The sequence below is a fragment of the Chiloscyllium plagiosum genome, chromosome 34 (assembly GCF_004010195.1).
Source record: "Chiloscyllium plagiosum isolate BGI_BamShark_2017 chromosome 34, ASM401019v2, whole genome shotgun sequence".
Lineage (NCBI taxonomy): Eukaryota > Metazoa > Chordata > Chondrichthyes > Orectolobiformes > Hemiscylliidae > Chiloscyllium > Chiloscyllium plagiosum.
The window spans coordinates 42,273,469-42,301,169 of NC_057743.1; the positions used below are offsets into that span (position 1 = coordinate 42,273,469).

At 41.9% G+C, this 27,701-nt stretch overlaps 1 protein-coding gene across 1 annotated transcript in view; it reads right to left on the reverse strand.

Annotated features, from left to right (window-relative positions):
• Positions 1-5,241: 5,241 nt before the first annotated feature.
• Positions 5,242-27,701, reverse strand: part of ybx1 (Y box binding protein 1) — a 22,970-nt gene continuing 510 nt past the window's right edge. Inside the window, exons 2-10 of the mRNA XM_043676347.1 lie at positions 25,772-25,835; positions 25,537-25,570; positions 18,926-19,015; positions 18,497-18,616; positions 17,384-17,575; positions 13,291-13,388; positions 7,925-8,090; positions 5,888-5,987; positions 5,242-5,597 (exon numbers count right to left, since the gene is read on the reverse strand). Of these exons, the coding sequence (XP_043532282.1) occupies positions 5,919-5,987; positions 7,925-8,090; positions 13,291-13,388; positions 17,384-17,575; positions 18,497-18,616; positions 18,926-19,015; positions 25,537-25,570; positions 25,772-25,835 (833 nt within the window). The 3' untranslated portion in view covers positions 5,242-5,597; positions 5,888-5,918. The remainder of the gene's footprint in view (positions 5,598-5,887; positions 5,988-7,924; positions 8,091-13,290; positions 13,389-17,383; positions 17,576-18,496; positions 18,617-18,925; positions 19,016-25,536; positions 25,571-25,771; positions 25,836-27,701) is intronic.

The following is a 27,701-nucleotide window of genomic DNA, read 5'->3' on the forward strand; positions in this document are numbered from 1 at the left end:
GGGTAGGTTACCCTTCAGAGGGTCAGTGTGGCCCTGTTGGGCCAAAGGGCCTGTTTCCACACTGTAGGAATTCTATGGATTTAAGGTATGATTGATAAGGATGTTGCCTGGGCTGGAAAATGTTTGCATCAAAAGGAAAATATGGGCTAAATTTGGGTTGGTTGTCCTCAAAAGAAAGACCAAAGAATGACTAAGTACATGAAATTATTAGGGGCCTTGATAAATAAGAACAAAGCACTAGAAGTAATGCCCAAAGGCTGGGACTTCAGTGGAACATCAGTTAAGGGGCTACCTTATAGGAATTCGTACAGTAATGGGGGGGTATGGTTAGAGTCAATGGCAGTTGGTATCCCCTCTGATTGGGGATATCAAGACTGGGGGCGCATTAAGGTGAGAGAAATTTTAAAGACATGGCAAACATTTAAAAGAGAAACACATATGGAATAAACTTCTTGATGAAGTGGTGGATGTGGACAATTGCAACTTTTAAAAGTCATTTGGATAAGTACACAAATAGGAAAGATGGAGGGCTTTGGGCCAAGAGGTGAGTGGGATGGGTTTGGGATTATGGTCAGCATGGATTTACTGAAAAGGAGCTGGATATCCATGTGAGAAGCCAACACCTACGAGATTCCTGTTTCAGATATTTTACTTACCGGTCAGTCATATTCTAGATTGTCCTGCCTATGGGAGTTGTGCAAGTATTTATAGAAGCAACAAGGCAAATGTCATCTTAAAAGGCAACGACCAGGGATGAGCAATAAATCAACTAATCCGGTTCAGATAATTATTCAAAATAATTATGTCATATGAAGTTATGCTTTATCCATTTCTTGCTCTAATCTCCCTCAGAATTAATACAGTAAATCACAGAGTACATCCATACTGGCTCTATGGAACAGGTTGCTCGATATGCTATAAAAGGTATTGACTTTTAGTCTATCAGCCACGTAGCCTAATAAGCTTGTCGCACCATTTTAAGTTGAATTCGATGCCATTTTCCTTGACTCTATATTCTTTAATGCCATTAAACCTCCAGAAGCTTATCTATTTACATTGAACTTCCTCAAATGATTGAGCTTCCACAACCATTCCAAGCAGAGAATTCCAGGGAGTGACCACCTCCTGAATGGAGATATTCCTCCATCTCATCTTGTATGGCCTGCCCTTTATCCTGAGATTGTCAGAATATTCCCCCGACTTCTATCTACACCACCCTGTAAGAATCTTGTATGGTGAAATAAGTGTGCTCTCATTCTTCAAAACTGAAGTATAGATGTGCACTCTTCCAGAGACACTTCAACCATCCCATCATTAATGTGGAGAATCTCCACTGCAGTTAAATATAGAAGAGCAAAATTGCGCACACCACTTCAGATGAGGTCTCACCAAAGCTGTATACAATTATAGCTGGACTTCTGCAATTCTGTCTCAAAGCCCTTGGAGATGAATTCCAACATTCTATTTGCTCAGATGTCAAGTCAAAGAAATCCTGCGATAAAGCAACAGAAAGGATCCACTGGTAGTGGACACATTCTAAAAGCATGTGGAATGTAAAATCAAACTGAATAGCAAATATATTTGGATACTTATACCTTAATTGGAAACAAGCAAATTTAGAAATTTATTAAAACAGCTTTCTAGTGTTCTAATTTGTCCTGTGGCAACTTACTGCATTCAGAATTCAACATTTTTATACTAGTTACTCTTCCTAATGAATTATAGGCAACTATCCTTCTTACAGTAGTAGGGCAGCAAGTACAAAATGCCATTCCATTTTGTTTACAGGTATTACTGGAATTTTTGTAGTGAAGTTAGATGAAATTATCTTATTCACTGCACCCTCCATTTTCTTTACCACTTTCTCCTCCTTTCTCAACCTTTTAGACGATGAACACTGCCTTTTTAGGTATCGAGAAACCTTGGCTGGGCTTTTAACATTTCTAGCTAACGTCATGCTCTAATTTATGATCAACCTTAGTCACTCTTTTGGACTTTATTTATTCACCAGTTATCTTACTTGCCACTCACCTTTGCACAATTAAATATTTTTGAATTCATTACTCTCCTGAACTAATTTAACTATGGATAGCAGCTCTTGCCCTTTAAATTTTTCAATTTAATAATACCAAAAATGTGAAATATCCTTAAGTGTGTGCCACTGCGTCACTACCAATCCACCTATCTCAGAGCTCAAATAATTTACTTCAGCTAGCCTCTCTTAAATCCATACTTGGGTTTAAAATACTAGCCTTAAACCCATTCTTCTTCCTTTCCAGCTAAGGTAGGAATAATCATTGCTGCCCAAGGAGGCCGGTGTAGAGGTCATTCATTAACCCTGTCACATTAAAACAATTCTAACGCAGGTATCAACCGGTTTCCTGGTTGGTTCCAGGAGGAGTTGCTCCAAAAAGCCCTCAAAAACATGAACTCCTCAGAGGCCAATATATTTTTTTTTTTTGTTTACAGCTCAAGTAAAATCAGCTTTAATTACTGTGTCCCTTTATCACAAATATCCATTATTTCTTGTGTTCCTTTATGGTGGTTATGGTTTAGGTACATAAATCAAATCCAAAATACTTTTATTTCTTTATTTCTAAATCAAACAAATTCTACATCTTGAACCAAAGTCATCTCTAACTATCAGTCATCATACTTGATTAGGAGGGTCACACCACATTTACCTACCTTCCTATTCTTCAATGTCCTATCTCTATTTAAAACTCAATCTTAACAGACCTAAAGCCACATTTCTATTGTGGCAATTATATTTATTAATTGATGAAAATAATTTATGAAGGCAACATGCATTAAATGCAGCCTTTAAGTTTGTTATCTTTGCATCATCAAGTCTGAGTGCTGGTAAGAGTTGTTTTCCTATCCCATACTACCATTCTGACCTTTATTTTCCACGTTAGAATTCTGTGCTGCTGCCCACTATTCCTGTTACATTTACTGGAGCCGATCTTGATCAGATGGGCCAATGAGTGGCAGATAGGGTTTAATTTAGATAAATGGAGGTGTTGAGTTTTGGAAAAGCCAATCAGAGCAGGACATACACTTAAATGTTAAGGTCTGGGGAGTGTTGTTGAACAGAGTCCTTGGAGTGCAGGTTAATAATTCATTGAAAGTGGTGTGCTTTACAGCTCTATAACTCAACCTTGCATTGCTCCCAAACGTTAAGCAAAATTCTGCTGTGTGAGAAAAGTGCTAAAGAGAAAGTGCTCTTGGTTGAACCAAGAACCACTGGAACTTATGGAAAGAAACATTGTACTGGTGAAGAGGAGCCCCAAACTCTTTGCAACTGTTCATTTAATTATTTGGCAATACCTATTACCAAAAATTGAAAAGCATTTCCGAAGAACTCATGCTTTCTCTGCTCAACAGCACAAACGGAATTGTTCCTCATAACAGCCAGAAGAATGCCCAGTCTTCAAAAGGGAAGTCTTGATATAATAAATGAAATTTCACTTTATTTGCTCATTTTTAAAAAAATTCACCATTACCTTAATGGAAATACAGACCCTGAATTCAGGATTCCCCAACACTTCTAAAACCATGAAGCATTGTTAAAATGTAGTTACAACTGTATATTGGAAAAGTGGCAGCCATTTGTAAACAAACTCCAACTGATCATTTTTTCTTGACTATTTGCACTGTACAAGTACTTCCAATAACCACCTGCAGTTGAGAGAAAACCTATCCACTTCATTGTGCAAAAGTATTACAATCAAATTGTCAACTTTGGTCACTGAACAGAAACTTAACTGGTTCAGCTACAATCGAGAGCCAGATGCGAGCAATTCTTGGCTATCACTGTTTGGGTCAAAATCTTTGCAATATCCACCAAGTCAACACGGTGTTGGGATGCTCTACTTGTCTGGATAGTAACAGAAGTTTAATAATCAGAACAAAACAGCAATCTGATTGGTATCCTATCAAAAAAGATTTACTTCAACATTCAGCACATTATGTGCCCTCTATAAAATATCAGTGTTCACCTTCAAACCACAACACATGAACAGCAAATAACCCGAGACCTTTCAAATCATACTCCTGATCTGTAAAGGTCAATAACTCCCACAGTTTAACACCATTCAAAATCAACTACAAAGGCTTGAAATAAAGCAATTTCCCAAAAAAAGCAGAAAATTTAATCAGCTTTCATCCAGAGGAAAGGAGTATCGGAGGACAGTGTCTAATTCTGAATTTAAGGTCTGGTCCTTTTGTCACCAGTAATCCTCATGTATCAGACACTTTGATTATAGTAGGCATCAGGATCTTCATATGGTACTCTTTACACCAGTATGTTCATATCTGATCACAAAATGAAATTACATGCCACACATCTGCTTGGTATCAAACTGAAACAACTGCATTTCTTTGCACCAGTGTAGGAGGAGAATCTAATGACAATCTTAGAGACACCCACAGTATCCTTGAAAAGATCAAAATATTCCAACTGATGCAACATGTTAAGAGCGCACCAAAATGGAGAAGGCTCATTTGGGAAGGCACTGAGTGAAGCTGAAGTGCACATGAACGTTCCAGCAACTCAGCAACCCCCGCCAACCAACTCCCCAAACACCACCACACCCATACATAGCAAATTGTATTTGGAAGCAAGTTAACTTGAGCCTAAGGAGTGCCCAAGGAGACTCGCCTGAACGAGGTGACTGTTCTTCACTGTTGCTGGGGAAATCATAACTGGATTGAGAGAAGCAGCTTATCTTGTTCTTTTGAGAAAGGATTCTGCTATCCTCACTTTGTGCAACCACATCCAACTGCAAACGCACTACAACATAGTTCTCAACTGCTCTGAAAGTCTGTTGTATCCAAAACAGACTCTGCCTTCAAGAGCAATTAGAGATGAGCAATCAATGTTCACTAAATACCCAGCCCTTAAAAGAGCCATGTGATTTTACCATGCTACATAGTACAGCATCCACTTAACACACTTAAGATTCACATCTTATATTTGCTAAATCACAGAAGGCTCAAGTTCAAAACAAGTTATTTACCACCTTGTCAGCAAAAGTGAGGACTGCAGATGCTGGGAATCAGAGTCTACATTAGAGCAGCGCTGGAAAAACACAGCTGGTCAGTAGCATCACGGGGACAGGAAAAATCAAAGTTTCAAGCAAAAGCCCCTCATCAGCCCTAATCTATTTATCACCTTGTGTCAAGGCTTCTTAGCATTAATGTAGAAATCATTCATAATACAAATATCAAGACAGCAAATGGTGTTCTTTCGGACCTTTATTAGATGCCCGGTTGTACTTAAATTTCAGGTGTACAATGCTTACAAATTAAAAACTGGTATTTCAAAAATTCAAATTGACCAGATATCAAATAAGCTTAAAAACCATCTGAAGTAAAAAGGAAAATAGACCATCTACAAAAATCTGTTTTAAGCCAGTTCCAAAAAGCAGTTCCAGGAAAGGTTAAGAAACCATGCTGCATAGGTTTACTAGTGTGAAACGTTCTGGTATCTGGTCAACTGTATGCAAGCACTGCAGATCTTCATTACAGTCGAAAGCTCACTTTTCATATTATTGCTGGAATTTGACTTTGATGGTCTTCATTTGATGACAAAACTGCCAAACAAAAATTGAGAATTATTGTAGTTCTACCAAACCAAGCATTGAAAGCTGAACACACGGATGCTGCATGAGATGCGCAATTCACACACTAATACTGCTTAGATAAACGTCTACAATATCTCATCTGAATAAAGAAGCTGATATCAAATCAGTGACTGCTAGCAAAACACTGAACAAACAGCGGCAGGAACCACTATAATGCAGTCACAGTACAAAGTTACTCAATTGGTGAATAGGCCCAGTTTGTATTTTATGGCATAACAATCATTTACCACAAGACTTACTTAGTTGATGTTAAGAGATGCTGAGCTGGTGTTACTCAGCATTGCCCTGCTCGGTCTCTGGAGCAGAGATGTTCTCAGCTGGTGTTTCGGGTGCCTTGGTCTGAAAGACAGAAATAATCACGTTGAAGTATTTGTAATTGAACTAAGCTGAATTAGACAATTCTGTAGGCTCCCATTTCTTCAGTATGCAGACTTTGCCCAGACGCATAAAAAATTAATGGTGAAATTATATGATCTATATAATGCAGATAGTTAACTGTCTGTGCACCCAAAAAGCAATAGTAATATTGGTCATTCTGGTGAGGATATAGCCTTAAAACTAAAATCACAAAAAGGTCCCAGAGTTTGGGGCAAGAATCAGAAGGGGATTAATATACTGACGGAGATTTGCCACCGCTGCGCAGGAGGATTAAAGCTAGTAAGGTTTAGGTGGGTGGTAGTGGTGGGGGGGCTAGTACCATTGGGAAATGTACTAGAGGGCATAGGTTTAGGGCGAGAGGGGAAGATAAAGGCACCTAAGGGGCAATGTTTTCACAGAGGGTGGTGCATGCATGGAATGAGCTGCCAGACCAAAAAAGTGTTGGAGGCTAATACAATTACAGCATTTAAAAGGCATCTGCACTAGTATATAAATAGGAAGGGTCTAGAGGGATATGGGCCAAGTGATGGCAAATGCTGTACATCTATGCTTGAAAAGGTGACAGTCCCCCTACGCCAGAAGGCAGCAACAGTGGCTTTAACTTTTACATTCCGGAACCAGACAAATTGCAATTTGCAAAAGCTGTAGCTTTAACACCTGAAAATACGATATTAATAAGTATCTAAACCCAAGAGTTACCACCAGGAAGAGCACAAAAATTTGACCAGAGGTGAGATAAAGGATAATAGCGAGAGAAGGGAGAAGGGAGAAGGTTTGAAAGCTTGGCCCAAGACTGCTGAAGGCACACAATGGCAGGATGAATGGAAGGAGAGATTGACAACAGGCCAACTTTGGAGAATGCACAGCTGTTATCCAAGTGAGGGGTCCAGGGGAGGTTACAGTTAGGATATGCAGATAAAAAACAAAATTAAGCCTGGGAACCGATGAAACTGGCACGCAATAGGATGCTGGCCATCAGGTGCAAGTTAAGTTGCATACAGTGGAGCCTGAACTACCTCACCCTATATAAAGTTGGAAATGGATACAGGAAGGGACATGTCAAGGGTTTGATTAGAGGATCAAAAGCTCAGTTAATGGTAGAATAGGATATTAAGACTGAACAGTCTGGCTCAGCCCCAGTAGGTGAGCAGACAGCGAATAGAATAATGACAAGGAAGAGTTTGAAATAAGGGATCTTTCAAATGATAAGTCAGATCAGAGTTAGTTGTCCAGGACAACTGCGTTACAGGAGAAAGGCCAAGCAAGGATACAAATATCTAAAAGATACCACTGTTGAACAGCAGTTTAGTAGAAGTTGTAGGGGACAAAGCATAGAATGGTGTGGGTCAAAGTATGGCAGTTGTCAGAGGCAAACGGAGGTGTTGAGAAGAATTAGCTCAAGTGCAAAACAATGCCCACGCAGTTTTGCTGAGCTAGAAAACTGAATACCATAGAAGAATATTGTCAACTGCATCATAAATCAGAAGGATCAGGGCTCTTCCAACAAAATCAAGATAGAAGGGTTTTAAAACTCAGTTGCAAAACAGAGAAATTTGGACAGAGCAACAAAATTAAGATTGATTGACAGTTTGGAACAAGAGTCAAGAAGAGGGAGGCGGGGGGGAATCTGAAGATAAGCAGTGCCAGAGAGGAAAAAAAGGAGTTTGGTGACAAAGATAGCAAGAGATAGGGATGAAGAGATCACAGATCACAAGACAAACTGCAAAGAAAGTCCACAAAGATTTAGAATAGATGCTAGGAAAGGAAGGAACATGGCAGAGATAGGTTCACTCAGTAGTAAAAGCACAAAGAGGCAAACAATGTTTGGCAAATTTACCTTCATTGGAAAAACTCCAGGAAAGCCACTCAACAGGCATTAACAGCAATCATAATCTTACCTCCTCGCCATCTTTTGGTTTAGGGTTTTGTGGTCGACGACGCCTGTAGTTGTAGTTGCGGCGAAACCGTCTGGGATGTGACTGCTGGTCTTGTTGGCCATCCCCTTGATTTTCCTTATCTTCTTCACTACTACCCTCCCTTGGTGGACGTGGGCGAGGGGGTCCTCTATAACAAACCAACTCATTGAAATTAATTTCACTACGACATTAGATGCAGCATCTGCTTTCAAACACGAGAGATGCACACTCAATCAGCAATGAATCTAACCAAGTGACATTTGTTCACAACCTTTGACCCATCTCAAACAGAATTCCAGTGCTGCTAATGATGCGCCCAATCCCTCAAGTCTAAATCTCTCATCAAAACTGGACCACCAGCATTTATGGCAGCAGAAACTTTTGGATGGTGGGCAGGCAATCATGTGGGGAAAGTACTGCAGAAGACCTTAAATTTCAGATAGATACACAAGGATCATGTGGCAATTTACTGCAACGCACTGAACATGTTATACACTGCTGCCAGTACACCAGTGGGAGGGGGAGCAAATGTCTTAAGTTAGGGCAGAGAGTTGCTTTGTCCTGGATGGTCTGGTGTCTCCCCAGAGCTGCTGCTGGAAGATGCCCTCATCTAGACATAGGGATGGCATTCCATTAGAAGTTGCCACAGTATTTATATGGCTGGTTCATTTATGATCAACGGTTAATTTCCAAAGATGCAGATCATGGGGACACTAATGGCAAAGGGCAGTGGGTTAGATCTCCTTGTAGGAGACAGTTGTTGCCTGACACTTGTGAAACAAATGCTACTCGCCATATCATGCCAAAATGGAATTGTGCCTCAGTATACTTACACATTGGCAGAGACTTAGTAATAAAATTGCAAACTCTGCTGATCACACAATCAGCCACTAATCTAATCCTGTCCGGAGGAAAAGTCATTGATGAAACAGCTACAGGTAACTAGGTCATTATAGCCCTGAAGAACCAGAGCTGTTGTGGCAGTGGTAGTGCCCCTAATGGAGGGACAGACAACTTCGGTTCAAGGCACGCCTCTAGGTATGTCAAATACCTAACCTAAGGAACTCCTGCACAGACGCATGGTGTAGAGTTGGTTGAATTCCTACATTGGTGTGTTACCTGGCACAAAGGGTAATCAATGGAAAAGTTACCACTGATCCCAGTTATGTCAGGAATCCTTAATACTATATTGTCAAAATATTGCCTTGATGTCAAAGGACATGTCCCTTAGTTCACCAAGCATTTCCCCCTTATTTTGAAAGATTGTTCTAATGAGACCAAGACCTAAACAGGTCTAGCAGACTGGCAAATTGCGCCAAGAGTAGGAGATTGCTAGGCAGGTGAAGCTGACAACATTGTTGGCAACACCTTCAATGAGAAAGGAGGGGCAAGTTGGCACTCTTTCATTTTCTAGACATTACCAGTACACCTGGGTAATCTTCCATATCAAATGCCAGTGATTACAGATACAGTTACTTCTGGAGCAAACCCGCAGCATTACAGGTAGCTCCACTATAATGCTGTTTGCGTGTTCCAGCAAAACCTTGCTTAATAGAAATAAAGAGGTCAAGGGAAAAGCAGGGTTAGGGGAAGACCAGCAAAAAAAAACAATGGTCAAAATTCACCTAAAGCCTATCAAAGTATGGCACAGCCTCAAGGAAAGTTTAAATCAAATTTATTAAAACAAAAAGTAAAATTTTACACATTGCATTGAAAAATTGTTTTTGCAGGAAGGGTGGTTATCACTGCCACCTTCAGGTGCAGAAGTGGATGGCTGTGGTTGATTGTCTTCCGTTTCTTCAGTACACAGACAGGAGGCTGAAAGAACACAGCAAGCCACGCAGCATCAGGTGGTGGAGAAGGAGATGTTTCACATGTAGGGCGGCACAGTGGTTAGCACAGGCGACTGACTGTGTGGAGTTTGCAAGTTCTCCCCGTGTCTGCATGGGTTTCCTCTGGGTGCTCCGGTTTCCTCCCACAGTCCAAAGATGTGCATTGGCGATGCTAAATAGCCTGTAGTGTTAGGTAAGTGGTAAATGTAGGGGTATGGGTGGGTTGCGCTTCGGCAGGTCGGTGTGGACTTGTTGGGCCAAAGGGCCTGTTTCCACACTAATGTAATCAACCTAACCTAACCCTTCTTCAGGACTGGGGATGGTGTAGGGGGAGCTGCAGAAGGTGGCAGGGACAGGAGGGATGGGTGACTGCTAGGAATGGAAGGGAAGGGGAGGAGCTGGGAAGGATGTCAGGGGTTGGGGGAAGGGAGAGGGGAAAGAGGGACAGTTACTTGAAATTCAAGAACTTGGCTGCCAGCCAGATGATATGGTATTGGTTTGGTTCATTGTGGCAATGCAGGAGGCCAAGGATTGTCATGTCAGAAAAGGGAATGGGAAGGGTATTAAAATGGGCAGAGACTGGGAGGTCTAGTTGCACTTTCCTGGCTGCAAGGTGACCTTGCAGAAGGCAGAGGGGAAGATGTTTTTGGTGGTGTGGTCTAGTTGGCATAAGTATTAAGGATGATGCATTGGATGCAGAGACTGGTGGGTTGATAGGAGAGGACAAGGGGGACCCGGTCTATATGTGTGTGTGTGTGTGTGTGTGTGTGTGTGTGTGTGTAAGTGTAAGAATTTAGAGCAGTGGAACTGGGAATAGGAGTGGTGCAATGGAGGGCTGTCTGGGGAAGCACATTGAAATACGTGGACATCTGGGATGCTTGGGGACTATGGGATAGAGTTCGTGTAGGATACTAAGAGTTAAAGAAGTTACAAGAGTGAGGACTAGCTTGGCAAGTCAGGGTATTGGTGGAGGGTGGGTGGGTAGATCTGTTGGAGACGCAGATGCGAAGAGCCTGTTGGCCATCCTTGTGGGGTATGGACATGAACAATGACTATTTATTGGGGACTAGTTCAAAAATATAGACATCCAGATTTTGCTGCTTTGCACTTTTGTCTTGAAGCTGATCAGAGGGTCAGATATCTTATTGAACAAACTGCTTTCTTACTGCATTGTCTTGTCATCATTGTCCATTAGAGCTTGGAGGATCTGAGCTACAGGGAGAGGCTGAACAGGCTGGGGCTGTTTTCCCTGGAGCGTCTGAGGCTGAGGGGTGACCTTATAGAGGTTTACAAAATTATGAGGGGCACGGATAGGATAAATAGACAAAGTCTTTTCCCTGGGGTCGGGGAGTCCAGAACTAGAGGGCATAGGTTTAGGGTGAGAGAGGAAGATGTAAAAGAGACCCAAGAGGCAACTTTTCACACAGCAGGTGGTATGTGTATGGAATTAACTGCCAGAGGAAGTGGTGGAGGCTGGTACAACTGCAACATTTAAGAGACATTTGGATGGGTATATGAATATAGGAAGGGTTTGGAGGGATATGGGCCGAGTACTGGCAGGTGGGACTGGATTGGGATATCTGGTCAGCATAGACACGTTGGACCAAAGGGTCCGTTTCCATGCTGTACATCTCTATGTCGCTATGAGTGCTTCAATTCCCCGCAGGATAGATGACAAAAGAAACGTGGAAAGCTGTCATGGTGCTGCATCCTGGACTTAATCCTTTGAATCTCCAGCTACCCCATACCCCTCAGCAACAAGTTGTAGTAGATCTGCTGTAGAGAGGTGCGACTCAAGCAGCTCTTCAATATCTTCATTTGCACTTCAAAGCCAACCTGCTCTTTGATTTTTGGGAGCTTGTCTGATGTTTCACATCCTTTAAAATCTTGGACGATGGGAGGATATGCCAGTGCCTCCGCTTTGACTGTGTAAGCAGATTCATCAATTAACTGTATATTATGGTATGCATAGCTGTTCTTTAAAACCAGCAAACCATCCACTGCTTGCACTAAAGGCGGAGATCAGCAGGATTTGGGAGCATGTTTCTTTGATCTTCATAAAAGGATAAGGCTCTTATGGTGAGAAAGGTTGTCCCAGACCACTTTTGTTCGATCTTCTATCCAAACACTTAGAACCTCTCCAACTCGAGCTCCTTTGGCCATGACATCTCAGATCTGCTGGCACTCACTTGTTCCAGCAATACAGCTTCTTTAATCTTTTCAGCAGTGCCTCTAATGCTGCATAAGGTAGCGAGCTACATCACATGGTCTCTCCTAAACATCTAGCTTCTCTTCGATTGTTATAGCCCCTTTTGCGGTCACCACTCCATTTTATCACCAGGACACTTCTTGCTAACAGAGTCACTCTTTTTTTGCAAAAAATGGAGTGACATAATCTAGGAGTAGACTGCATGATATGTAGGTACAAAATCAAAGTAAGGCAGACCTGCAGGAATCATACAGGCCTTACACCGGAATTATACATGAATTTTCTTGTCTCAAGAGTGTGAGCAATGAACATTAGTTGAATTTGAATTGCAGCTGCTCAGTGTTGACAGCTGACATTGGCCATGCAGAGAACATGGAAATTTTGGCACATTCACAGAACAAAGCGAGAGAAACAAGCACCACTAGAATCATGCTATTGCAAAGAGTTCAGCGTTCTCAAAAATACCATTCTCTGGTTCTTCAGTGATGCTATAGCCAAATCACACTGCTGAAAAACACTTTATAGAACTACCACCTGGACTGCTAGGGCCCAGTTTTCAGTACACAATGCCACCAGCTTTTTCATAATCCTATCAAACGAATTAGCTGAAGACCAGTAATTATGATGCTGGAGATCAAGAGACATTGTCTAACCACTCTGCACTAATGGGCGAAAAAGCTTCAGCCTTGTCTTTTATAAGTTCAAGAGATGTAGGAGCAGAATTAGGCTATTCTGCCAATAGACTGCTCTGCCCTTCAATCATGGCTGATATGCTCCTCACGCCCATTGTCCTGCGTTCTCTCCATATCCCTTCAACATATAACCAATTAAACATCTAACTTCTCAATTTACTCACTGTCTCAGCATTCAGTGCACTTTGGGGTAGCAAATTCCAGATTCACAACCCTTTGAAAGACGTAGTTTCTCCTCAACTCTGCTTTAAGTTTGCTACCCCTTATCTTAAGACTACGACCTCTTGCCCTAGAATGCCCCACAAGAAAAAACATCCACTCCACATCTATTTCATCTATGCTTTTTAATCATTTTGAATACCTTAATTTAATCTCCCCTCATTCTAAATTCCAGCAAGTATATAGGCCTAAATTGCTTTGCACTGATGTGCTAGACTTAATACTGAAGTTGGGGAAACTTGCAGAGCCACTTCCAAAATGCTCTTCTCCAAATCAGGGTGAACTTCTGGCTTGATAGTAATCAAGCAAGGGATTGCTAGACTCCAAGGCAGAGTTCGAATGAATATAGTTTTGTTAACATCCAGCTGTTTTAAACTGTTAAGTTCTGTTGCATACCTGCGGTAGCGTGGACGGTAGCCCCTAAAACGATTTTGTCCTCTGTTGGGTTTACCACCTTCTTCCCCAGCAGCTTGGTTTTCGTTTATTTCACCACCCTTAGGAGCATAATAAAAACCATTACAACATTAATTTGGTTAATCTGGTTCCAGAAACCCAATACAAATATGCTTAGAGTTCAATAAATTTCAAATGCAGGTTCACAATACTATAATCACAGAACCGTAACTGAGCAAGCAAAGGAAACATCAACAGTCAAAAGAACAATGAAAAGAGAGCTGTGCCATTCAACAGACGCGAACTAACATGACTTTCTCGCCAAAGTTTGTGGTGACCCTTCAATATAGTGTGGAAAATCCAAGCTATTCAAATATCAGAACGGGGAAAGCCATTTAGCCTACTGGGCTTGCGACACTATTCAACTACATGAGTGAGCATCCCTCATTTCCCCGCTCTAACACCACATCCCTCAATGTCATTAGACTTCTGGACACTAGTCAATTTGCACCTCAAATATACTGAATGATCACTATTTGTCACCAGACTGGTAGAAAGTTCCAGAGATTCACTACCTTTTTGCAAGCTATTTCTGGACTGATATCCTTAAGGTCAACAGACAATTTCCCTAAGTACTTGCTGTACCTGCCATAGCTCACTCAACAAGGACATCCAGGTCCCCTTGGCGACCTACACTTCCCAACCATTTAAGGAATATTCCACCAAAAAGGGAGCAGGTTCACACTTGCACATTATGACTGAGCCCACTCACTTAGCCTATCCAAGTTGACTCTTCAATAAATTAGAATTATTCTCTACATCCAAAACATTAAATGTTATTGTTGTGGACTTAACACTGACACTTTCAATAACCCACTAATGGGATGCCACCTTAAAGGTGGACTTAAGCCATTGGGTCGTAGCGAATTTAGTTTATAAAATTGACAAAGTCCAATAAGGATTGGAAACATCATTTCTCATTCAAACATCCATATTCTGCCCAGTATCGTCCTCTGCAATGACAGGTTATCACATCCCCCACTACTGATATCAGCTTTAGAACAACCTTTAGAATTTTGAAATATAACCACACATTCAATCCATATCCTTTAACACTGGGATGAATCTCATCTGATCCAGAGATTTTAATCAATCCTCAATCCAGTTCACATCTTAAATGCATAAACGGATTTCTTTTAAATTATTCAGTCTCATTCCTTGATAACCTAATATTCTTTCGAAAAATCAGCATCACCCACGACAGACTCAGGAACTATTGCATTTTGCCAATATTTCCCATTCACCACTACAAATTCACCTGTCCCCATTGGTAATGGACTCATTTACCAAAAAAAACTTTTGTTGGGTTTCATAAACCTAAACAAAAAGTCTGTCTTTAAGAGTCATTAGTTGGGGTTTATATTCTCTGCTTTCTCGTTTCCCAGTTTTTACTTTTCCAAGGTTCAAAATTGCTTCAAATCTTGGTTACCAACATCTCTCGATACAACCATAACCCTTTATATACAGGCAGCTGATCCTTTATCCAAAGGAGTCTGGACCAATAGTTTTTTGGAATTTTTCAAATTTCAGAATAAGTGATAGTTTGATGGTGAAATTTTTAAAACATCTAAGTGGAGGAGCAGATTTATTAAGTAAAACAGGCCTGGAGAACAAACCCAGGGCCTGCCATTGCTGGGCCACACCCCCATGTCACATCCGAGTGACAGAGTGGTGTGGATTGGGTTAACTGTTTGCACACCAAACAACCTTGTTAATGAGAAAAAAACTTCACAACCTTCAATTTCAGAACTTTGGATAAAGGATTGTCTACCTGCACTTTGTTAACCACACCAACCATTTGGATGCTGGTGCCAGAAAAATATTTAGGCAATATTTCTTTAAATACTAGCTATCAAGTCTGACAAATCATTTCAAGTATTATCTCAATCTACCAGTGCCACTCATCTTCATAACTTCCCTTCAGATTTCAGACTCTGGATTCAAAATGAACTATACTGCATTCAAACAGTGCAAACTTCTTTCATATCATAGTCAGCCTCTTCAAAGGCTATTATTTACAGCATTTATTCATTCACAAGATGGGACATCACTGACCAGCCTGTATTATCCATTCTTAATTATCAAAAGGGCAATTGCTGTGTGTGTGATATTCAGCTCCCAATCTTGGTCCCCACATCGCCACCAGCAATTAAACCGGATCAAATCACTTCAGTTTGAGCATTCACAAAAGGTGATTGACTTGAATACAATGTCCATTCAGACAAAGCGTCTGTCTCTGAAACAGCTTATATCTTCTCAGTCATTTCCTCAAGCATGTAAACCTGTCAACCTGTAAGCCACAGACATCCAGCACCTCATCTGGTTTGGCCATCTGTACGACAACACTGGACACCTCAAACAAAATATTGCCCATTTAGGTTTTGATGATAGGACAATCCCAAGTAACTCTACAAGTCAATTATTTAAATTCCATTTAACCTTAATGCACACAAGGTGACTGTAAATCTCCAGACACCATTGCAAATCCACCACATCTCCCAAATATGGTAAAGATACATAGCATTCTGATCGATCCAAAGTCAACCAAAATGCATCAGGATCCTGTATCCACACTTGATTTGCCATTCATGAAGGGAATCCAGTCTTTTCATTAAGCTTTATTACACGGATAAAATTTCAGGTGCAAGCCTTACAGAGGATATGCATTAATTTAGTACCATCCCTATTTTAAAGTTCAAACCATTCCTGAAGTCTAGTAATTCTAATTGGCTAATTACCAGCCTGGGGACGGGACCATAACATCCAAGAGCAGAATTAGACCTTTCAGTCCATAAGCGTCTACTCCACTGTTCAATCATGGCTGATGGGTATCACAATCAAATTCTCCTGGCTTCTCGGCAGGAATCTTTATCCCCTTAGCAATCAAGTGGCTGTCTATCTTAAATAGAATGACCTGGCCCCCACACTCCCCCGCAGGAATGCATTCCATTTACCACCCTCTGAAGAGATTCATCTCATCTCTGTTCTAATAGGTTGTGCTTTCACTGGGACTTGACTTACTGTCTGTACTATTGAAAAGATCATTTCCACATTTTTTAAGCTACTCAGTATTCTAAAATTTCAATCAGGTGGCTCTTTAACCTTCTAAACCCCATTGACAACAGAGACCCCTGAACCGCTCCTTGTATGGACTAACACCTGATGCATTCTTGTAAACCTCCTCTGGTCTACCTACCTTTGTGTCATCTGGCAACGTAGCAAGAGTGAAACCAGTTCCTTCATTCAGATTGTTAATGTATAAAATCTAATTGAAAACAATAGCCTTCAAGTTTTCTGGAAATTTGCAGTTGATAAAAAGCCAATGGATTCACAGGAGTTTTAAAAAGCTACATCTACTCGTGATTGGTAATAAAACCGCTTAAAATGTCAAAATAAAACAAACTTTAATAGAACACTAACAAGTTCTGGAAAAGCGCAGTCTGGCAGCATCTGCAAAGAGAAATTAGAGTTAACGTTTCAGATCCATTGACCCTGCCGCAGTTCTGAGGTAGAGTCACTGGACCTGAAACGTTAACTATGATATCACTCGGCAGATGCTGCCAGAGGTGATGAACTTCTCTAACAACTTTTGTTAGTATTTCTGGCTTACAGTATATTTTTTTTAAAAACAGATTATCTCTCTCCTTGATGACTGGCAAAGATTAGAGATTGTGGCCACTCAACTAAGCAACCTTTAATATATAGATTACAGCAGGTGGGACAAATCATAAACCCTGAAAAACCCACAATACAGATCCAAACCAGTGAAAGGAAAAGTCACTGATTAGCATATTAAGATAAAATATTTCAAATAATTGATGTGATATCGACAATGGATGAGTGCTCCACCAGATCAAGCTGCTGCTTAGCCACAAAGGAATAGCATTTCAGCAATTCGTCTATCCATCCCAATACAAGATTATGGTGTAAAGTAAAATTATTTCTTACCATCTTTCTGGAAAAATTACTGATACCAACAATGCAATTAATCAAATATGCAAAGAACAAACTCTACAGCAAATTCCCTTTAAGCTACCTCAGTAATTTCTCCCTGAGGCTGGTTGCTATATTGTGGACGGCGACCATAGCGGCGACGGACAAAGTAAGGTGGATAACGTTGTCTTCTGTATGGAGGACGATGCTGTTGATTTTGATATTCCTGATTTTCTCCATCTGTTGCTGTCTCTGCTCCATCTCCTTTCTCTCCACCTTCAATGTTCTGTTGGTACTAATTAAAAATCATACAGAAGCAATTTATTGATATTAACCCAAAAGAAATTAACTAATCAAACATGATAGGAAAGCTGTAGGCAAGGAATGGATACAGGTGGTCTTTCCTTGGATGGAAAAGTCTCAAATGGATTTGATCCCACTACAAAGAATGCAAATTCCAAACAAACAGTCTGTTTTGCCATCTGACCAACTGAACCTATTTTGCTACCTAATATACAAAAAAAATGGGCTGACAGTTCTTGCACCTTTATGCTTGGTATTAGTTCCCATTTATTCCAGGTATTATGTCCTGATACATAGGAACAGGTAAATTAAAAAGATCTAAAACAGAATTAGAATTATAAGCACAAGCAAAATCTAGCTTTCACTGATGCACTCCAATTATCTGACATTTTGATAATTTAGAGCACTGACCTGAGACCAGTCTCAATCTTCACAATACATAGATGCGAAATTAATTTCATTCAGTTATAAACAGTTTTACTTGAGCCAAGGAAATATTAAAATGCAATCTAATGAAGTTAACTGACTTAGAAGCTGCAAGCATGTCTCAAAATAAGGGGGAGCAGATTTAAAGACAGTTGAGGAGGAACTTTTTGAACATCACAGGAATAAAAAGGTTATGGTCAGTAGGCCAGTAAGTGGAGCTGAATCTATGAAAAGATCAGCCACGAGCTTAACAACAGATCAGGTTCAACTGGCCAGTTGAGCAGCCTAGCTCTTAATTTTAATTTATTAGCAATAATCCAGACAGCAATTTCTCCACATAGCTTCTCACACACACTATTTCCAGTAGGACACTGCAATTAGGTATTTCCAAGTACAAAGAAACCAACACTGTCCCCACTGGGGCACTTTCATCAGATAACATGACCCAGACAACATAAGGTCATGACAGCATCAGCTTTATACTTACATTACGTGGTGGCCCTCGACGACGAGGGTTGTAGCGACGGTAACGATTTCGGTCCGCAGCATATCGGCTTCCTTGGACAGGAACTCCACCTGGACCAGTGACATTTGCCGCCTCTGCACCCTACAAAGCACAGAGATTATGGTCTGAAGAGAAAATTTGAGGTACACACAATGTGGCTCTTATTTCAGATCAAACCTGCCATATGGTTTACTTTGTATCTTAGCAGGAACATGGTGCTATACCTAACTCGGCAGAATGAAGTGGAGGGAATACTTTTTTCCCCCCAGTAATGCACAACTAAATGAAGGTGCTACAGACCCAGAGAAATTACTCTACAATGATAGCTGATTAACTTTAATAACATCCTATTACAGCAGTCAAGTTTTCAACTTGACCATAAAGACATTTGAACCATACAACTGGCAATACCTTTTCACCTTCCACCACGTCAAACTCCACAGTTTCACCGTCCCCAACGCTACGTAGATATTTCCGTGGGTTATTCTTCTTTATGGCAGTCTGAAAAGAATTCAATGCCTCAATAAGATTTAAAATCTCAAATTCCTTCATACATACAAGTCCGAAAGTTTGCATTTGAGAGTCAAGGGAAACGCAACATATCTGCCAAAAACAGAAGGTTTGACTTGGATTCCCAAACTTGAAAGCTTTTTGCAACAGTTTTCATTCCTGCAGTTACACTGGCACAAAGCATTTTCTCTAGAACATTGAGCAGTCCAAAGACCCAAATGGTATTGCAGACCTTCCCCAATAAGATCATGTATTCTAAGAATAGAAGATAACTTGATGGCAGAAATGTCACTTGAAGCAAGCAGAGTATCAGCAATGCACCAGGTCGACAAACAGGAAGAGAAAGCTTGAATATACTCAGGAGTAGATTAATGCAGAATGCTACAGCTAAAGCAGTTAGTGCTTCCAAAAGAAGCCATTAAGCCGAAGCCACCAAGCCGAAGCCACCAGGAAGAGTGCACGCATTATGAGGTGTAATCTCCAGACATGTTGCTGAAGCTGCAGCAGCAGCTTTTGTGTGAAGGCAGAAGTTTTTGCATCATCACTCATCCACACTGACTATCAGATTGCCCCAAAAAACCTCAGACAAGTTTAAGGGACACTGGTGAAGTTTACATTCATATTTTAAGTGATGAATAAGATGGGACCAGTGATTTACAATTCATTTGAAAAGACCTTCAAACTTAAAAAATCGCTTGACAACCGATGCTTCAATGCTTACAGGATAACCAGATCGATTAGATTTCAAAATGCCACATCTAAAATCATGAAGACTGCACAGGATTGCTTATGGAGTTGTCCTTTAAGCATGTCAGAGTGCCAACACAGATTCTACCATTAGACATGGTGACACCACCTACCACATGCACAGCAGGTACTCATGTGACTCAGACAAAGTCCATCTCTCACTGCACGCAAGGATACCCTGAGGCACAGTACATTGTCAAAACCGAGCAGACGCAATGACAACAGATGAATGGGCACCATGTAACAATAGCCAAACAGGTATGTTCCTTCCCTGTCACAGAACACATTAGTAGTAAAGACATCCAGCCTCAGAACTTCAGGTGGCTGTGCTCCAAGGCAAACTTCGGGATATGCAGCACCATAATGGCCAAACAGTGGCTGACAGCCAAATTCTGTACCCATGATGGCCTCAACCAAGATCTTGGATACATGCACCACTACACTACACACAAGACACTCATTCACACTGACACCCTGTCAACATACACTGTCACACTCACGTACAAATTATCAAGCACGTGCACACACTCCCTCTCCCACATGCATGTATACACACAAGGTAAAAACAATGACTGCAGATGCTGGAAACCAGCAGTTGGATTAGTGGTGCTGGAAGAGCACAGCAGTTCAGGCAGCATCCGAGGAGCAGCAAAATCGACGTTTCGGGCAAAAGCCCTTCATCAGGAATAAAGGCAGAGAGTCTGATGCGTGGAGAGATAAGCTAGAGGAGGGTGGGGGTGGGGAGAAAGTAGCATGGAGTACAATAGGTGAGTGGGGGAGGGGATGAAGGTGATCGGTCAGGGAGGGTGGTGGAGTGGATAGGTGGAAAAGAAGATAGATGAAAGAGAAGATTGGCAGGTAGGACAAGTCATGGGGACAGTGCTGAGCTGGAAGTGTGGAACTAGGGTGAGGTGGGGGAAGGGGAAATGAGGAAGCTGTTGAAGTCCACATTGATGCCCTGGGTTGAAGCGTTCCGAGGCAGAAGATGAGGCGTTCTTCCGCCAGGCGTCTGTTGGTGAGGGAGCGGCGGTGAAGGAGGCCAAGGACCTCCATGTCCTCGGCAGAGTGGGAGGGGGGAGTTGAAATGTAGGGCCACAGGGCAGTATGATTGATTGGTGCGGGTGTCCCAGAAATGTCCCCTAAAGCGCTCTGCTAGGAGGCGTCCAGTCTCCACCAATGTAGAGGAGACCGCATCAGGAGCAAATGATGCAATAAATGACATTAATGGATGTGCAGGTAAAACTTTGATGGATGCGGAAGGCTCCTTTAGACCTTGGAGGTGAGGGAGGAGATGTGGGCGCAGGTTTTGCAGTTCCTGCGGTAGCAGGGGAAGGTGCCAGGATGGGGGGGTGGGCTGTAGAGGGGCGTGGACCTGACCAGGTAGTCACGGAGGGAACAGTCTTTACGGAAGGCGGAAAGGGAAATATATTCCTGGTGGTGGGGTCTTTTTGGAGGTGGCGGAAATGTCGGTGGATGATTTGGTTTATGCGAACGTTGGTAGGGTGGAAGGTGAGCACCAGGGGCATTCTGTCCTTGTTACGGTTGGAAGGGTGGAGATGCAAGATGTGAACGAGATGCGTTGGAGGGCATCTTTAACCACGTGGGAAGGGAAATTGCGGTCTCTAAAGAAGGAGGCCATCTGGTGTGTTCTGTGGTGGAACTAGTCCTCCTGGGGAGCAGATACGGCAGAGGCATTGGGAATATGGGATGGCATTTTTGCAAGAGGTAGGGTGAGAAGAGGTGTAATCCAGGTAGCTGTGGGAGTCAGTGGTTTTGTAAAAAATGTCAGTGTCAAGTCAGTCATCATTAATGGAGAGGGAGAGGTCCAGGAAGGGGAGGGAGGTATCAGAGATGGTCCAGGTAAATTTAAGATCAGGGTGGAATGTGTTGGTGAAGTTGATGAATTGCTCAACCTCCTCGCGGGAGCATGAGGGGGCACCAATGCAGCAGAGTTGGGGAGTGGTGCCAGTGTAATTACAGAACATAGACTGTTCTATGTAGCCAAAGAGACAGGCATAGCTGGGGCCCATACATGTGCCCATGGCTACCCCTTTGGTCTGGAGGAAGTTGGAGGATTCGAAGGAGAAATTGTTAAGGGTGAGGACCAGTTCGGCCAAATGAATGAGTGTCGGTGGAAGGGTGCTGTTGGGGACGTCGGGAGAGGAAAAAACGGAGGGATTGGAGGCCTGGTCATGGCGGATGGAGGTGTAGAGGGATTGGATATCCATGGTGAAGAGGAGGCATTTTGCAGTTGCAGATAGATTCTATTTTGTTTAGAAAGCACACAATCTGCAGGCAGTTAGCCCATGACATTTCATAAATTCCTACTTTGGAAATCAAACCAGTCTGACTCAATTGGGATACAGAGACACTAACCTCACCTTTAATGCATTGTCTGAGCCGAGACGTTACTTTTGTATAAAGCCTTAAGCTATCACTGGAATGTGATTTTATAGTAGTTCCACTATTTACAGATTAATGAATCAAAACCCACAACCATTCTAAAAGATGAAACACTTAACAGTAATCTAGGCTTGTTCAATAAGTCCTACTAGTTGTAGGACACTTCGATCCATATAAATTCTGTGTCTTCTGATTCTGCCCCACTAGCTACTTGGAGTGATGCTCTGAAAGCTTCTACTTCCAAATAACCTGTCGAACTACAACTTGGTGTCATGTAACTTAAACTTTGTCCACCAAAGTCTAAACACCAGCACTACATTAATGTCTCCAGTGGATATGCATTAGCATCTATTTCTGGATAACTTAAATAAAATACCTAATTAACAAATAGAGTACCATTCCTTATTGTTCCAGCCGATCACATTGCCAGAACTGCAGCTTAATTACTGGACAAGTAGAAACGCACTTTCAAAGAGACAAAAATAGCAAGTACACTACTGAAGTCAGTTCACTTTCTTTAAAAAAATTTCACTCATGGGATTGCCGGCGCACCAGCTGGGTCAGCATTTGCTTCCCACCTATATATTCCTTGAAGACATGAAGAGGCACTGCCTTCAACCACTAGACTTACTTACAGACTGTTGATAGAACTGACTGGTATGATGAGAAACACTTACTCTAAGCTGTATGGCCACACAACCACCCTAAGGGCTTGTTCACAGCAGTAAGTGCTTGCAGCATTGGTGTTCAGGTTCAAAGACACCACTGTGCAGATGTCAGACATCAGCACAGACAAATAGAAGCAGGAACATTGCTGCTAGGTCTTTTCAGAGCGAAGTTAAGAATCATGCATATTGCTGAGAGTCTGGAGTCATATGTAGGCCAGACCAATTAAGGATGGCAGATTTCCTTTCCTGAAGGACATCAGTGAGCCAGATGCTTTAACAATACCGCATTCTTCAAACTCTCTCCTTCCCCAATGCTGAAGTCATCGCATTACGCTTCATAGATTTTTGACAAAAGGAAGGTACATACAGGTCATCCTAGTATAACACGTTTTGTTAACGTGATTGACAAATTTGGGGATGCTGAACGAGTATAGTGATTTTCTATAGAGATCTTCTACAATGCCATTTTCTGCAATGGTTTTCCATAGCACAACTTTCTACAGTGCAAGGTTGCAGGGGAATGCAACTGTCACATTAAAACATGACGACCTGTACAAGTAGTACATTTCAACTGACATGCTGGAATAGCCATCACTGGTAATTGCAGAGAATGAATTTAAAATTACCTACTAGATTAAATATCACTCACTTCAAGGCCAAATCTATGAAACAAAATCAAAACCCAGAGAGAAACCAGAAATAATAAAGGGACAAACTTACAAACTTTTAAAAAACAATTCTTCAAGGTGATCAGCACATAACAAATGAGAAGTTGGAAAATCCCTGGAATTGCCCAAGACAATGTTATAATAGCATGGGTAGACCATGTCCAACAGGTAATCAAATACCATTGGCCTATCACAACCTTCATTCATGAAGGTCTGAGCAATGGGCATCTTTTCTCAGAGCTGAAATGTGTTGCTGGAACAGCGCAGGTCAGGCAGCATCCAGGGAACAGGAGAATCGACGTTTTGGGCATAAGCCCTTCTTCTTATGCCCGAAACGTTGATTCTCCTGTTCCCTAGATGCTGCCTGACCTACTGCGCTGTTCCAGCAACACATTTCAGCTCTGATCTCCAGCATCTGCAGACCTCACTTTCTCCTCAATCCTTTCTCCGAGGTAACACAAGCTAATCCCTCTATACTACTATATTGCCACATTCCCGCAAATAACCCCATGCTTCCAAATTAATAAAAAACTTCATCTGGTTTATACAAAAACATTTAGCAACATCTCAAAATGAACAAAAGTTATTAACTCATATTACCCATTGCCTTGAACGTCTTTATTAACATAGCAAGGGCAAGATTGCCAATTTTATGTATATCACAAGTCAACTGCAGAAATTTGGTAATCCTTCACTACTAACGTTTAAAACCTAGCCACATCTGGTATAATGAACTTTAATCAAGATACTACTGTACGATTTGCCACCTACCCACATTCAATTTTGAAGATTAACCCAAAATTTCACTAGCGAACTTTAAATAAGGGTAAGCCAATGCTGCAAGCAGAGTACTGATGCAGATGGGCCATGATCCAAATTAACACGCAGAAGCTAAACTATCAACTTTTAATCAAGGTTGAACAACAATACAAATACAATTGTTTCTGCACCAAACACGTGGATGGCCTTTGCGACAAGTTTCTGTAGGACATTAGGAATATCAATGTTAACCTCAAAGGAGACACTGGAAACTTCTCAAAAGGTGTGTCAAGAGGAATTTGTAGCAGAACATCTGAAAACCCTTCAAATCTCTTTTCACGTGAAGCAGCAGCACCATGGGCTATTTCAACAAGTCAAACAGATGGGACCCCAATTATTATACCACATTGGCCGACTGCATATTACATGAGCCATTCAGCCCATCAAACCTATCCCATCTCTCAATACAAATGGTCTGGGGCAAATCAGCCTTCAATTCCCCACACCCCAATATTGCAAAAATCTATTTGCTCCCTCTGCAGTGATGCAGCCACAATTCTCTACAGTAGATAATTTCAGACATTCACTACCTTTTGTTAAAAGGAATTCCTTTGCATCTCAAATTTAAAGGTGCCCCCTCACTATGCAAATACATCCACTAACTCAAGATTCCCCCACCAGTGAAAATATCAAGATCTGTCTGTTTTGATCAACTAGACTCAAAAATTGTACTAGTCTTATCTACTTGCAGCACATGCATGCCAGGTGTTTTTTTTCATGCTCAACACCACCTAGGCTCCTCTGCACTTGTTTTTGGAGGGTCTTGCTACAAGTAAAGCCTCCTTTTGAATTCTTCTGACCGGAGTGCACAATCTCACTTTCATCATTAAAAATTCTACTTGTTACATTTTTTGCCCATTCACTCAGTACCTTGCAAATGACAACACTATACCAAAACAAGTTGGGTAGACAACTGCAAATTTAACACATCAATCTGCCCCATTATCTAAATCAAGGATAAACAGTAAATAATTCAGTCCCTAGGGCTGATGGTGGCACTCCAATAGTTACGTCTTTCCAAACTAAAAAAAATTGATCACAACTGTCTTCAACATTAACGGTTCACAACACTGCACTTTTACCACCAGCATGACTGTTCAACATGCAACAGCTCAGTAGTGTCATACCTGTCCACATTTTTCACATCCAAAAGTTTATTGGGACTTCGGCTAGTCGTACGCATGCAATCCTTAGAATATACACTCACCTGATGTACAAACACATCTTCCTTTGTATCATTCCTACAAAGCAAAAAGAATTATAGTTCATACATGTGTATTACTCTGTCAAGTCATTCTCTTTCCCTATTCATATCTGCATGGCAACTTATCCAGTAATTTGACTTAATTTTAAATAGTTTTACACATGTAGGTGCTTCTAGTAATGAAAACTATAATCAAAAACCTAATTGTAAATATTAAGCTTGGAGAGTTTTCACTAACCTGTTGATAAATCCATAGCCATTTCGTACATTGAACCACTTTACTGTTCCAAGAACCTTTGTTGCTGAAAGAGATGATTTACAATATTTGAGTCATAATTTTGATGCATCAGCTTAACTTTCAATGAACACCTGATCTAACTTAGGAACCAAGCACTAAAATCTCACCAGAACTCCAAACCATGAGTAGCAACTTACTTAAACTGGTAAATCACCATTTGGCTGCAAATTTCCACAATAGATACTGGATAGAGGTGGTGGCATGGAACAACGCAATAACTGATTATAGATGCCACTCAATCTAGGTCTACAATTAGTGCCTATTACAAGCTGTAGAAACATTTATATTGCAAACATTAATAAATGCCCTCTTCAAAATTCCTTAATGTGAGAGAAGAGGCGGCAGCAAGGCATCTCCTAGAGTGTACCGCAGCATTCAAAATCATACCTGATCATAAACTTCAAGATCAACTTCTCATTCAAGGCAGACGGAAATATAACTGAGGTCTAAGGCTTTAGTAACCAAGCCAACCTTAATCCAAAACATTAGTACATCTGACAAATCAAAATGTGAGACTTATCCATGATTACCCAATATACCAGGTTTATTTCAATGAGGAACAACTGCAGATGACATCAGTATTGGTGTAAAGGGCTTACTGAGCTCAGCAGAGAGACAGCCAAGTGAATTGACTTGTCATTTTTGTTCAATACAGCTACATCACATGAGCTGATTTATCAATTGCTCCATGCAAACTAACTACATGCCAGTTAGCAATTTAACTGCTCAGTCACCCCAAACAGTCAAAGCAAATGATACTTATTCAAACGGGTCTACTAGAAATGGATATCCACTTGTGAAGATGGCAAAAATGTTAAATGGTGCCTTATTCAAGTGGGTTTCAATTTCAATAGCAAGTTGAGTGACAATAACACTGGGCATCATGATCTGCAACTTAATAACACACAATAAAAGGTTAATAGAGATGAGAATGCAGTGCTGTCTAAACAGTCCCACAAGAATGCAAACCTACAGCACATGGAATTAAACTGCAGAACAACACGGCTACAGCTTCACCTAACTACATGATTGACCAACTAAGAACAGACATACTTAGTTTTGGGCATCATTGCTGACAACTGCAAAAGTTTGATGCACAGTGTTATCTTACGGATCCTCCTTGGCACACTGTCATATCAACAAAGCTGCACAATACGGATTAAAAGTAGTAGCACATTCACACAGTGGTAGCGTGTAGTAAAAATGTAAAAACCTTCCGAAGACCATACAGATTAAAGACCAAGTTCACCCCAAGCAGGATGACGTACCTTCTGACAGGAAACAGATCTCGCTGGAAGTGGGGTCCTCCTCCAGCCCCGGGCATTAAGGTGGGCTCAGGCCCCTCACCCGAAACCCGTCTGACACCGAGGGACAACATGACAGTGTCACCCCCACCCCCGGCATGGGTGTGTGTGAGGGGGGGGAGGGGGGAAGAAGGCCGGTGAAACAGCTCGGAACCCGGGGCGGGCCGTGTTCTAGGCCCCAGTTTGAATCGGGTTCCAGCGCGGGTTCCGCTCCAACGTCTCCCGGACGGCGGTTTGAGTTTGAGGTGGGTCCCGAGCGCGGGTTCCAAACGCCCAGGAACCGCCGGCACAGGCCCAGGCCCCCGGCGACACGCTGCCGACATGTGGCCGGGCCGGAGGCCCCGGAGCTGGGGGGGGCACACAGCAACATCCACCGGCTCGGAGGAACAATGGGAGCGGGTACCTTCCGGGAGGCGGGCCGCGCTCTCTCTCCCCCCTCCCCACCATAACCCGGGGGAATGGACCGTACCCGGGCCCGCGGCTAACCCGCTCTGAGCCACCGGAGGGGCATGACGGGGGAGCGGGGGGGCACAGCACCCGGCCCCGCGCTCTCCCTCTCCCCCCCC